This window comes from Anser brachyrhynchus, assembly GCF_964034855.1.
Source record: "Anser brachyrhynchus genome assembly, chromosome: 1".
Taxonomy (NCBI): Eukaryota; Metazoa; Chordata; class Aves; order Anseriformes; family Anatidae; genus Anser; species Anser brachyrhynchus.
In genome coordinates, this window is record NC_137694.1 from 182,459,015 (window position 1) to 182,473,313 (window position 14,299).

Below are 14,299 nucleotides of genomic sequence, written 5' to 3' on the forward strand. Positions count from 1 at the left end.
AGCCCAACCAGTGGTGTCACCCCCGGGGAAGGGGCGAGGCAGGAGGGCCCGCCAGGTCGAGCAGCGGCCGGGGGCTTGGGTAGACCAGGCCGCCGCGACTGAGGGCACCGACCCTGCCCCACACAGCGCCGGCCGGGCTGAGGGCGAGGCCCCGTCGCCCTCTCCCCACCCTTCCTAGCAGGCTCCGGCTCCTCCTCGTCCCGCCTCCCTCCTCCTCCTCCTCCTCCTGCTGCGGTGCCGCCTGCCAAGGGGACTCAGGAAGGGGGCAGCAGTCTCGGCGAGGCGGCAGCGAGGGTCGGGGGGCGCCAAGGCAGGAGGCAGCCCTCCCTCGCAGCTCCGCCGGCCCCCGCGCTCGTCCTCCCTCATCTCCCCCGCCGCCATGGTGAAGGTGTCGTTCAACTCTGCGTTGGCGCAGAAGGAGGCGGCCAAGAAGGAGGAGGAGAACAGCCAGGTGCTGATCCTGCCGCCGGATCCTGCCAAGGTGAGCCCGGCGGGGCACCGGTAAAGCCGGGGGCTCGGCTCCGCGGGACCCCCACCGCAGCCTCCGGACAGCACCGTGCCCCCCCCCCCCGGAGCGCTGCGGGCAGCTCGGTCACTTCACGGGCGAGGTGCTGCCCTGAGGGGGACACCACCGCCACCACGACATTTGGGAACGATTTGAGTCTTTTTCAGCCTTCGCCCCTGCAGCCATAAAACGCGGACGGGCCGGGAGGGAGAGAGCTGCACGGCGGTGTGCTCCCCCCCCAGCTCATGCTTCTAAAATGGCTGACAGGAGAGCGAGCTTTAAAGCCCCGCTTCTCCCTACTTTGGGGTGGTTGGTGGTGGTGGTTTTTTTTTTTTTTTTCTTCTTTATTTCTTTCTAAGCCCGTCAGCGCTTGGCTCGCGGCCAAGCTGGCTTTTAAAACGCTTTTCGTCTCCTTTTCGTGGTGTCCCGTCCGGCCGTGTGTGGGCTCCCTTGTCCCCGAGCCCCCCCTATCCCGGCTGAGCCGTGTCCCCAAAACGGGCTGGGGAGCCCTTCTGTGGGTTTGGGGCCCCCCAGACTGCCCCTCTGGGGGGGGGACGGTGCTCCCCGTCTTCAGACAACGCTTATTCCCCCTTTGGTGGCAGGGCCAAATCCTGCTGGCGACCTGCTCGAGAGGGTCAGCCTGGGGTTGGTTTCAGCACGGGAACAAAGAGCTGCCTCCCCCTGCCCCAAAAACCAGCCCCCAGACTCTGGAAACGCCATCGCCTTTCCCCCGGCATCGCCAAGCAGCAACAAAGAGCGAGGCTGCGAGCGCTGCACAAGTTTTTGAAGTGCAAAAACTGCAGGGAATGCAAAGGTCTCTGCTTGCAGTTCTCGCTGCTCCCCTAATCAAAGGCAGTTTTTAATGAGCAGTAACGTGATGTGCTCTAAGCTCTTCGAAAAGAGAGCGAAAACTTGAAAAATGGCCAGCTGCACGTAAACAGCGTGCCCCGCTGTTTTCATTTGTTTTCATAATCTTTTCGTGCATCGGGCCTCCCAGATACTAGATGGGATCTGCAAAAAGAGGGAGCGTTCGTTAATTCCCTGAATCTTTGTGATGAAATTCTGCCTGGGAAAACTCTGTAGGTTTTTTGTGTGTGTGTTTGTGTTTTAGCATGATGATATGCCCCTGTGTAGGTTTTGCCGTGATTTTATAGGGCCGGTTTCTTTGCCTGCAGAATCCGTGTCATTTCAAAGCCAAAGGGATATCGCAAGTTGTCTTGTATGGTGACATCTTCCTGGGTACAAAAAGTGGCTAAATCCCACGCTTCTACTAAACGTAATGCATTTATAAAACTCAGACCGAAACATTTAAGTCCTTAGAAGAGTAAGCAGCCGTGTGCCACAATGTGATTATTCAAATTCCCTGCAATTATGGGAAATCTGTTAGGTGATCTGGGTGCCTACTGGCTGCTAGCAGGAGAGCCATCCTGTAGAAGGTAATTGGTTTCCCAAGTCCAGCTTGAGCTGTGGAGCCCCTTCCAGACTCTGGCTTTGGCAGCCAGTTTGGTACTGAGCGGTATGTGAGCAAGGCAAAGATGACAAGTTTCTGAAAATGAAGGGTTTTTCGTATTACCTTGGAATTCAGCTCTGCCCTGGATGATTTTGTTTCCAGATCGCCTACCAATTTGGGTTTGTTGTTCCAACTGCTAAACAAACAAAATACAGCTGGCTAATTGTACGCTGGGGAGCAAATGCTCCTGACCCTGTCCAGATACTGACGGAAGCATGTTATTTGACTATGATTTCCTTAACGCAGAGCTGTAAATTGTTTCAGCTGAGGAAGAGATACAGGATCTCCCTTAACTTTGCGCAGGTATCATTACTGCTTTCCTTGCCTAGCAATGACAATTGCAAACATTTATTAACCAGGTCAAAAGGCAGTCCGGTTTCACAGTAGCTACTTGTAAGTTCTTTGGAGTCTTGCACTGTTATCAGGGGATGAACATGCCTGTTCAAGGCTTAAAGCAGCCCTAAAATAGCATGCGAGGAGCGGATGCTTTCTGCAGATGAAAATTCCAAAAGCAAATCAATGCTCTGGAGGGACATCGAGCCTTTGACATTCTCCTTGACATATTTCCATCTCTTTTTTTTTTTTTTTTTTTTTTTTTTTAGCAGAACTGCAGACTGTACCTACCGGTATGCAAAAATCCTCTTGAAAAAGCTTTTTTGTGTTTGTGTGGTTTAGGACATGAATAAAAGCAGATTTGAGTACGGTATCTGTAGTTTTAGTAGAAAAGGCTGTGCAATCCTTGAGGGTTTAAAAGTATTGAAACAAATTGTTCCATAGCTGTAGAGGTATTTGGGTCTTCGATTTTGGGAATTTATCCTCAGATCTTGGACAAAAAAAGAACTGAGGGCCACTGCAAAGCTTGAGAACTTCAGTGTAAGTGCAAGATAGGCTCTTTGAACTTTGCCTTCTCTAATATAAATAGACTAGAAACTGTTTTTTCTTTTCTCCCCTCTACAAGGCACTTCTACTGTCTATGCAGTTCTTCAGAGGAAAGGGGAAAATAAAGCACATCTGATCAATGTGTTATTCGTATCGCTTACTTCATTGCTGGAAGATGCGTAGCTTCAAGTGAGGTTTGAAGGTGGTATGGGAATGTATATGGAAGAGTGAATGCTGGTAGATTGAAAAAAGGTCACATCTCCAAAATGCCATGTGGGACATTTGGTTTCCCATCTCCGGTATCTTTGTAGACACCCAGTTTCTGTAGGATGATGGGTAGGTCTGGATCACAAGAGTGAACGTGAAAAATGCCCGAATTAACATTTTATGAAGATTCTGTTACGAAAAAAGGTTCTGGGAGGCTTTCTGGTCTGCAGTAAATGGAAAAAAAACTTAAGAATGGGAGAGGATCAGCAGAACTGCACATTCGGAATTCTGTTATTAAGAACTTCCAGATTTGAGCAAGAGGTCTTAGTAAACCAGCTGATACTCATGAATAAGGACAAATAGTTTGAAATGTCTGGAAAAGAAGGATTCATGGAATAAGCTTTTAGGCTAATTTTTTGAGTCTTGTCCTGATGCTTTTCCCAGTGCAGTATCATGAAGACTGAAACTCTGCCATTGCAGGATTACTCTGAAGCGGATAATCTTCCTAGGGCTTGTTAACAGGGGTTTGCAGCCAAACTGTATTGATGATGTGGCACAGAAATGCTCTGACCTTTCCAAAATCTGCCCGATAACTTCTGATACGCACACTGATAGGAAATGTAATTGGGGAAGTCAGGAGAGGAAGATGCAAGCAGAGTAGGGGATGTAACTGGGGAACAGCTTAAAAAAAGCTTTTGCAGAAGGCAATGGTCTCACACGTTGGAATATTCTTAAAAGGAGTTTAAAAATCAGGAGTGCTAATCCTTTCTCTGCGTGATCATCCATCGGTATTGTGCGTTGTGGAAGGGGCTCCACGCTTACTGTAGGCACCAGTTACAACTCCGCTGCTGATTTTGGAATGATACTTCCATGCCACAACTCTTGGCCAACATTCAGAATGCTCTTAGCCAAGGTTCCCAGGCCATGTTTAATTTTCCACTTCGCTCCTTGTCAATACAATAGGTTATTTTATGACCCGGTTTCCCAACAGACAGACAATGCGTGTCATTTTAATGTTTTCCTTAAAATAAAGAGCCAGAGATGGTTTGTTCTGAGCACAGTTGAAGTCTTCAGACATCTTTTCAGAGCACGTTCGATAGCTCGGGTCCTCCCCAAAGCTCTCTGGGCCCTCAGCAGCCCGTGGGCAGTTGCTCCCTTGCACTGGAGGTGGGTGACAACCTGATTTTTTCCCTGGGTGCTCAGCTCAGAGCATCTTTACTAAATACAGCTTCATGCTCAGAAGCTGTGGATTCCCACGTACACATCACAGCTGACCTTTGGGTAGCTGTATCTGCAGAGGGATTTTATTGTGAAGGTGTAAATGTTAAGAACTTCAAAAGCAGCAGCTTTTCTGCATTTATTCCTTATGAGAACATTATTTCTCCTCACTCAATCTTTTTTTTTTTCTTTTCCAGTTTAGCTTAATCTTTTCTAAAGTGCGCTAAAATGGGAACTTTTAACGCAGAATAAGAGGGCCCACCTGGGAAATAATGTTGAGCAACTAATGAGCACTATTTTTCCACATAGAAAAGCCCTTAGATTTTGCATAAGTGGTTTTATATGATTCTGAAATACAATATTGCAACTACAAAGCTAACGCCTTTGTGCTTACATATAGAAGTACACATCCTATATAACATATATGGTACATATTAGTATATACACTCACAGTTGTTTGCTTATTGTTTTGCTGTTAGGAAAATGTTTTTTCCCAATTTGTGACATTTTTGTAGATGGACGTTTGGTGGTGTTGGTTTCTGTTTTGTTGGAGGGGCTTTCTTACTCCTCTCATAGCCTTCCTCCAGCCAAATTTCCGGTAAGGCTTTGTGTTTTCCTGTATTTTCCCTGATGCAACTAGGTCATTAAACCAACAGCTTCTGCAGTCTCTCAGAGCAGTATGAATTAAGAGATGATTATTTTAAAGAGGCCAAGAAGAAAAAATATCTGGCAAACTGAATTCTTTCCCCCCTTCTCCCTGACTTTGGTAGGGTTTTAGTGAGAAAGCCTCAGACTTCAGAAGCAAACCCTCCAGCGTCAGGCATGAGGGTACCCAGGATTCTGATCCAGATTTGGTTTCACGGGTAACTGCAGGCATAAATTTAAGGAAATTGAGTTTGCGTAAACAAAACTTGTGGGAGGGATTGTTCATAAGGAGCTCTTCCTAAGAAAAGAAGCCTTGTGGCTGTTGGTGTCCCATGCATCCTCTTACGTGGGGGGTCTGTGAAGCAGTGCAGCTTCCTGGGATAACATCCCTGTGGTCTTGAGATGGTCAACTCCTAATGCTGTTTTGTAGACCTTGCCAGCAACTGAGAGAACAATACTCAAACAAACAAACCAACCGCAAGATCTTTAAAATTTGTTCTTTTCCTCAAGTGCCTCTGAAAATCTTGCCCAGTTTCAAAGCTCAGTTAGGGATTTGGGGTTAGAGGTTAGGAAGTCAAAAAGTGGTGTTGGAGAGCCTGTTTTCGTCCCATCCTCAAGTTGTGGAGATGAACCTCTGGGATAGAGGAGTTCTGCCAGTGGTTTGTATCTCACTTCCTTTTCTCTCGTCACTTCCCGACATGAAACACAAATACAAAGCCTTAGTTTGGAAACACAGCTGATTCCCAGAACAGTATTTAATATTTGAAACGGGGTGCTTTCTGCCAGACCTTTGTGATAACTGCATGGTGAGTTTGTGTCATTTATGGTGTTGGTTGTGTGAACAAGAACTGGCATCCATACACATGAAGGCAACAAGAACATTTTACACAGTTCTGTATAGTTTCTGCCTTCAGATTAACAAACTCGTACATACATACTTGGCCTGGGCACCCTGCCTTAAAAATTTATTTGGAGAACTTCCTTTGTGTATAACATTGTCGCGTGACCAAGTCTGTAATTAGGTGAAGCTTTGTATAGCACAACGTCTAGAAAAACTACCCTGCAGCTGTAATTGTTGTTGTTGATGCCATAAATTCTTTTCTTATGTTCACTCATGTCTTGCTGTGACGTAGTCTTCTTCTCTCTGATGAGATTCATGAAAGCAGCTTGAACATTAACATGGCAGAGCAGCATAAAATGCCACATAAACAGGTAATTGAAACCAAAAGTTCTGATTTAGTGGGAAATGCTCAGGTTTAGAAACTTTGTTTGTTCCTGAAGATTTGGATCAAGATGAGAAACTGCACTTTACTGTAAAAGCAAACATTCCAATGAAAACTTGCTTGGGATCATCAAATATTTTCAAGGGAAATGTCCAAACGCTTTAGACTCCTTCTATTCAAACGAATGTTTACTCCAGCATATGAACGTCTATCTCAATAAAAGTTTAATTTCAAAACGTGTGTATATATTTTTCCTGTTAAGTATTTTAATTAAATGTTTATGGCTGCAAATTTAGTCTAACACTTTTTTTTTTTTTTTAATAGACTCAAATAAATCATGTTTCTTTTTGCCTGGTGTTTTCCTCTTTTTTTAATTCTACCAGAAATTTTTTAAATCTTGATGTTTGCCAGTGGTCATTTGTGTATTTGGGGTGTTGTAAGAATGATAAACATACTTAGCTCCAGTAATGTTTTCATTTAATTCTTCTGCAGTGGGTGTTTGTCAGCATTTTACACATTTGATACTCATAGTCCTGTCTGACTCTCAGGGAATCTCTTTGAAAGCAAATCTCGCATTTTTTTTTTAAGTCTTAGTCATTTAAAATGTCCTTTATTCTGTGCTTCTAAAGACATGACTTACTTAAAACCTATGAACTACTGCTGGGATAAGTAGTGGTGTGTTCTGTTTGCTGTTGCATAGGTTCGTTTTTTTTCCCCTCCCATTTATGCAGTGACTGACAAAGGTTGGCATTATCCGCTTTTAGTCTCCTGGTCTATATGAATAATACAACATTCATTTTCGTACTATTTATGTCCTGCTTTTCATCCTCGGTGGAAATTACTTTGAATCTACAGATGAAAAGCATGCTAATTTATAAAACTCAGATATCTGTCCTAATTTTCCAGATGTGGTAAACTAAAGGAAGGAGAGAATTAATAACGTTGAGCCTGCAATAAAATCAGAAACGGTCTTGCAGCAGACATCATGTGGCCCAGGGTTTGGACCACAGCGGATGCAGAGCCTCCAGCTCTTATCTGAGCCATCCGTGCTGCATCCCCAAGCAAGGCTCCTTTGTGCGACAGCATCCTTATGGATCTTACCGTGAGCAAACAGGCGAAGTAGTATTTGCTCAACAGTTATTACAGGGGTCTTGGAAAAACTAAGCTGATGGTTGCCCTTTCAAATAGTGTCTGTGAATACGAATACATATTTTTTAAAACATTATATATTATAATGTATATAAAGCATGTAATATTTATATATACATAAAAATAAAACCCAGGTGTTTGAGGACTAGAGCTCCTTGAATATAAATTCATAGGTAATTTGTGGCTCTTTTCCTCCAAAGATTCAGCAAACTCACGCTTTCCTCTGTTCTGAGGGTAGAAGGAGACAGCGGAATAACTGGAAAAAATGTGCATTGAGGAGCTCATAGGTGGAGGGAGCAGTGATTTCTGGGGTGGGTTGCTCCCTCTGTGCCCTGTGCACAGATTTAGTCACCCGGCTGCTTAATCATCAAGGTCTCCTAATGAATTTACTGTAAAAGGTATGGTCTACCTGCAAAACCGCGCAGCTGCACGTGTTAAAGCACAGTCCCCTTTGCAGAGCAGGATGTGGAGCGTGGCGCTGAGGCTGCCGCGTCTGGCAGCGGGTTGCCTTCTCCAAGGTTAGTGACTGCAAGAGGTTCTCTCTCTGTGTCTGGCGAGGTGTGGTGGCTTCACCTTGCTAGGCAGCAGAGCTCCACCACATCTACTCTTGCACTCTGCTGCCTGCCGGTCAGGACACGGCCAGGTACCCAGTGCTGGGGTGTACGGCCTCCACTTGAAGCCCCAGATAGTTTAATTGCAGCAAAACCCATTAGACTGTTAAAGTAGTTTCTTCCAGAAAGCGTGTGATTAACAGTGAGCCTTCAAGGTCAGCTCTTCCGTGTTGCTACTCTTGAAGCGCCGTAACTAAATGCTAGTCTGTGTTCGCTAGTAGTGCGCTATCCACTCGAAGAGCTCAGCTTGCTGTACAGATATTAAACGTCGTACTTCAGGAATGTATATATTAGCAAAGTATGTTTGTTGGAGGTCGAGCTGCCATTCCGAGTGACCCCAGCAGGCTCGGACCAAAACGGGGTGCCTTTCAGAGCAGGGGAACGAAGCAGTGGTCAAACATTGAAAGAGGAGAGCTTCAGCAGGGTGAGAGCAAAATGTTTTTCGCTCAGAACTGAACACTGAAGAGGATCCCCGTGGAAGGGGGCGTCAGGGCAGGGTCAGCCCCCGCAGGTTTTCACAACCCGATCGGACAAGGGTCCTGAGCAACCTGGTCAACTTGAGCATCTCTTGAGCAAGGGGTTGGACTGGAGACCTCCTGCGGCCTCTTCCAACCCGAGCCGTTCTGTAGCTCTACAGTCTGCTTCTGAGAGAAACCGAGACGCGGTGCTGTAACTTGCTTGAGCTGACATACCATCTGTGGCTGAACTGGGAATAGAGTTATTAAATTGCGAGGCTCAGTGGTGCATATGTGCATGCTAATGAGATCTCTTGGGTGAAAGAGCCATCACCGTTTGGGAAAATAGTCTTGAGAGAAATCTAGGTTAAATCCACATCGCGTTCTGCCATACTAATGTCTGAGATTCAGTCAGAGGAGGAAAAGCAGAGAAATGTTCAGAGATAAGAAGCGAGCAGGATAAGGAGGAGACGGGAACTGGAACAGCCAAGGTCAAAAAGATAATTTAGTATTGATCTATTTTAAATGGAATAGGAGCCTTCTGGGTTCCTGTTTTCGAACAGTGATGCTAATTCAGGATAAAGTTGAGACAAATATTTCACTTAAAATTATAGATTTATTTAGTGTAGTTTTTATAAGTTTGGTAAAACGCAAGTCGATTAAGTCAAGGAATGTGGGTGGGGAAACAAGTTCCTTCTGGCAATGTGCAGAAACAAAACATTTTTCAGAATCGGACGGTTTATAGAAATGTCATGTTTGGCATGCTGTATCCTTACAGGATGTAGCGATTTTCTTTTCTGAAAGCAAAAGGTATTCTGGAGAATGTGCCGTATAACCTCTTAGGTTTGGGGTTTCAACAACATAAACAGCCCTCAGGCACCTCTTGCCAGATAGCTCTGCAAGTTTACTTGTGTGTGTTTCGGTCTGCCTTGCAAGCTTATACCAGAACACTTCTCTGCTCTTAAAATACTCAAGGAAAAACAGATACGGAATGCAGAGCGAATGTTCTTCCTTCTCGTTTATGAGAATGTACAGGTAAACTCATCACCATGTATATCACCAAAAATACCTGGCTTCTAGCACCTCTTCACTAGCCAAGCTTGGAAAAAGTTCTCTATTCTGGCGATTGCAGCTCCCTGGCTGTCAGTGGCACAGTAATTCAGAATTGTGAATCCAGCATGCAGGCATTGAAAGGCAATGAACATGCTGAGTGATGCAGATATCGGGAACTGGAATGCTCTTGTGAGGTTTCAGGTGGGGAGCAAGGGGATGGGGGAAGAGGACAGAAGGATCGTAAAGCCCCAAAGTGAAGGAAGCAGCTTAGCCTGTCTTCCCAAGCAGGCAGCGTGCTGGCACTGTGAATGGTTTGTCTTGTAGAGCAGTAGTGAAAGGAGGGAGTGGAAATAAGGTGTGCCCAGCGTGGCACACCAGCAAACACTACTTTGGGAGGGGGAAAAATACAGGGGCACGGTCCTGGGATAAGGAAGAAGTTACAGGAAGTCTTGAAAATAGCAGTTCTGGTGGTGAGAGAAGGGAATCGGGGGATCTTGGAAGTGAAGGGAAACAAAAGGAACAATTTGGGGAACATAGTTTGGAGAAAACAGAGTGAAATACAATGCATGTGCAATCGCTGTAGACAGCCTGGGATGAGGTTATAGCCAAATGTTGTACACAAGAATCACCTGGAGAAAGTCTTTGCCTCGTCACACTAGCAATTAAAAAAAAAAAAAGTGGTTTGGGCATTGCTTTTTTTTTTCCTCACTTTCTAGTCAATGTAAGACCAAAGCTAACAATAACAAAGCTAACAATAACCACACTTAACAGCGCTGCTCATGAATTTAATCAAAGCAGAAGACTAGTTACAGGTTTCTTTCTCTGCATCTCCTTACCTGTTTTCTTTAATTGTTGGCTGCTATCAAGTTCTGTAATCTCTTAATCTCAGAAGTTGAAGGCAGCACTTAGGTAAATGAGGATTACTCACATCAGTTAAGAGTTGCAGGATCACTCTTCCAACACATGCTTTTTTAATTGTCCCTCTATCACGTAGCTGCGGGTGAACTGCTGATTCACGTCCTTGGCATTCACTTGCAGTTGTAATTTTTCTTGACTTCCTGCAGAGACATCGACCTACGTGTTCCACCATCTTTCTAGTTTTATTTCCCTTCACTCGCCTATTTACCGTGTTGTTTCTGTTCCACCTTCACCTCTGTCTTACCAGGTACATGCAACATGTTTCTGTCCATTAGTAATGAAATCCTAATTCTTCCTTAGCTTTTTAAGGCGATCTTGAGCTGGCTGCTTATATTAGTGTTTATTCCACGATGGTTGTGATGTTTGAACCAGGAAATGATGATTCACTTGACAGACACCTCATTTTATAAATGGGAAACACTCCTATCATTTGGTGAAAGGTAGTGTCTGACTAACAGAAAAAGTAACTTTGACTTTGAACTTTTGAAAGCTCTTGGAATGTATTTTCTTGACTCTGATGGATTTCCTAATGCACAAAATTTGTACAGTATTTTTGTATAGAAAATGCACAGATATTTGGACTACAGGAAAAGGTTCATAGCACTAGCTGCCTGATAGATAATTCTTCTTGATTCATCTACTTGGTTATCCAAGCTACGTGGCGGCAGCGAGCAACAGAGGAATTAGAATTAAGGTCTGGTTTTCCTGCAGCTCTTTAGGCAGAGAGCCTTTGGCCAGATGGACAAGTCCTCGTCCATCTTGCCAGAGGAGGAACTGGCGGCACTGCCGCAGAAGGGTTGCAGTGCCCAGATGCTAACTGCACGTAAACAACTATAGCTTGTTTTCGGGCTTCGTCATCCGAGTCGAAAGAATACGTCACTCCTTGTGGTCAGCGAGAGACCTCTGAAGCGTCTGTTGTATATGGTATGTATATGTATATGCTGTTGTTCCAATAGCAAGTTAAAAGAACATTGTACTAAAAATTTCGATCTAATTTTATTAGGAAGCATAAAGTTGCCGCTTGAGAGGCAGATGAGTATTGATGGCCTTCCAGTTCGGCAGCATCTGCCAGCTAAGTGAGGAGTCTTGCAAAAGCCTGCCTTAATTTCCCATCTGCAACAAGTAATAAATAGAATACCAGGCTTGGAGCAGTCTTCAGGCAGGAATACCATGGGAGGAATGCAGAGTTCTTTCTAAATTAAGTTCACTTTATATTGACTGTCTTTTGGGAGGGTTTTCCACAGGCATCAGAGCTGCAAGTCAGAGCAGGCAAGCTCGATCAACGGAACCCATTCTCTGTAGCCGTTGGGTCAGTATTTTATTCCAAGATTTTTTAGCTTCCTTCATTAACAGACACTTTTAGGGAGTTATCATTAGTTTCTCTTCTCCCCATTCCACTATTAAAAGCTGCACGTGGTCAATATTTGCTCTGTCTGCCCCACTGCCTTCTGCCCATCTGGCTAACTGGCACACAGAGGACCTCTGAAGAAAACATCTCTGAAGAGTTTCCAGCCGGTTCTACCCACACAAATTTAAAGTTTATATATGTGTGTGTGTTTGTCTTTGTATGGCTTAGATGTTATTCTCAGATGCATAATTACGGACTGTGTATCATGCTACAGCCATTTTTAGTAATATTTTGTAATACTCAGCAATAATCTGCGTCTGGTTTCTCTGCGGATCAGAGCGTAGGGTGGACCTGAAAGGTTTTTCCCCCAAAATTGGTGTTTTCTTTTTTTTTCTTTCTCCCTACCATACCTATTTTTAATCTATGACCATTATCTTTTGCATAGGTGCACACTGGTCATGCAATATTCTGGGCTCCCCACAGTGTATGCAAGCACATCCTTCTTTTCTGGTTTAGGTAGATTCATATTGAGTTGATTAATATGAAGTTTTTAAATCATAAAATTGACGTACCCTTAATTTACGCGAAGGGACAATGTCTGATAATCTTCTTACCCATTTTAATACGAACTAGACATAAGCCTTGTAAATTTTTAGACTGCTTAACTTCTATCATTTTAAAGCAATTATATTCGACTATGTACAAAAAGCCACAAGGGAAAAATCCAAGTAATTACCAAGTCTAATTATACACATTTTCTGTCTCAGTATTGGAGTTTCTTAGCAGAAATTTGCAATGCTACCCCAAACATGAATTTGGTCCTTCTGAAAAGCATCATTTTTTTTAAAGAAAAAATGTAGCATTAAAGTTGAACTGAAAAGAGGAAGAGAATGTGTGTGCAGTAGCCCCGTAATAATTACTGATGTTTGCAAGTTTAAGGGTTATTAACTCTTTTTTTTTTCTTTTAATCTACTCTAGAACGGTTGATGCTAATTGTTGTAACTGTGTTTTTGTGAAGATTTCTCTTTAATCGAGAGGTGCTTTGACAAGGCGTTTGTGATACCATTTATCCACTAGCTAGTGTTTTATAGTTCCAGTAACAAGACACGATGCAGCTGCACGTTATTAGCTGCTGTGGTCACTTGATGAAGGCACCCTTACTGAAAGCTGCAGTCTTTGGTGTGAGAAGAAGAGTTACAGAGCAAAGGGAATCCTGCCAACGCCTTTAAATCTCAAAGAAAATGAGAAGTATTAAATGATCTCTCATATCTACAAGAAAGTGTTCCTGCAGGGCTCGGAGCTATTCCGATTGGGAAGTTCTGAGCTGATTAATTTAATTTTAACTTTGTAGGATTTAGTGTACAAGTGGCAGAAGATGCTTCTGTTTCATGTCTTGTCCATGGGAAGTAGGCTAATCAAATGTTTTCCAATTAGAACAATCAGCTCGTCAAGGGAAAAAAGCCAGCTTTGGGCTTGCATCCAGTTCCTCCGGAGGCATTTTGCATCAGAGAAGATTACTTGCGTGGCATCCTCTTCAGGTTGAGGATTCACCATGGAACTGGAAGTGCACGAGGCAGCGATGAGGCAGGAGAGAAGAGGACCAGAACAACGATGAGTAATTGTTGCAGAAGTGCAGAGGCATATTTTGTAGAGGTCAATCTTCACCTCAAATACACGATGCTCGCTTTTGTCAGATACCTCTGGCAGCGGAAAGCTGACCTAGAGAAAAATCGGCCAGCGAGGCTGCAGTGTCCTGTTGTGCTGCGGCTTCGGCGCTATCAGGGAACAAAGTGCAGTCCCAGCTACGTGGGGAGAGGTGCTAATTCAGCACTGTCCCTGCTGCTGGGATCTGCTTCCAGTTCTTGTGTTTTCTTTCCTTTTTTTGAGTCGCGCTTTGATCTCTCGCGGTGCAGAGGGTCAGATTTATGTAGCGTCGGATGGGTTATTCTTTTGGGTCAGTTCAGCCCAAACTAAGCTGTCATGGCAACAGTACAAAAGCTTAGCCAGCTTAGCCAGGACAGCTACTAATATGAGTATAATTTAGCTTCAGTTGGTTATTTATACTATTTTAACATAAGATGGTTTGAAACTGCTTGGTGGTATACCAAGTTGTCAAATTCAGAAGAGGAAATCCATTCTGTGTGCTTCTTCAACAACAGCAGGTACTTTCACTCTTACCTAATGCTTGTGGTTCCGCTGTACTGAGATGCAATACTTTCGTACTCTGTCTAAACAAGAGGTTAAACAGGGCTTGAAATCTTGCTCTAATTTTGGCTTGCTGCTTTTGGCAGGCTGTGGGCAAATCAATGCAATAGGCAACTGCAAACACAAAGTATGTTAATGCCCTACCATTAGGGATGCCTGAAAAAATAATAATGATAAAGGTTAGCTTCTGGTAGAGGATTAAAGAGTTCTGTTACACCTATTGTACACATTTGTCATCTTGTATATCAAAACAAAATTATTTAGGGTGGAATTCTCATAAACTTGTCCTTCAGGTTCCTTCTGGCTTGGTAGAAGTGTAAAAGTTGCATTCCTTTTTCTGATTATTTTTGTGGCCTAAGCAAACTTAATTTGA

At 44.0% G+C, this 14,299-nt stretch overlaps 1 protein-coding gene across 1 annotated transcript in view; it reads left to right on the plus strand.

The window, feature by feature from the left end:
* Positions 1-44: 44 nt before the first annotated feature.
* ITM2B (integral membrane protein 2B) overlaps positions 45-14,299 on the plus strand; it is a 26,891-nt gene continuing 12,636 nt past the window's right edge. The window contains exon 1 of the mRNA XM_080594634.1: positions 45-481. Coding sequence (XP_080450760.1) covers positions 380-481 — 102 coding nt within the window. The 5' untranslated portion in view covers positions 45-379. The remainder of the gene's footprint in view (positions 482-14,299) is intronic.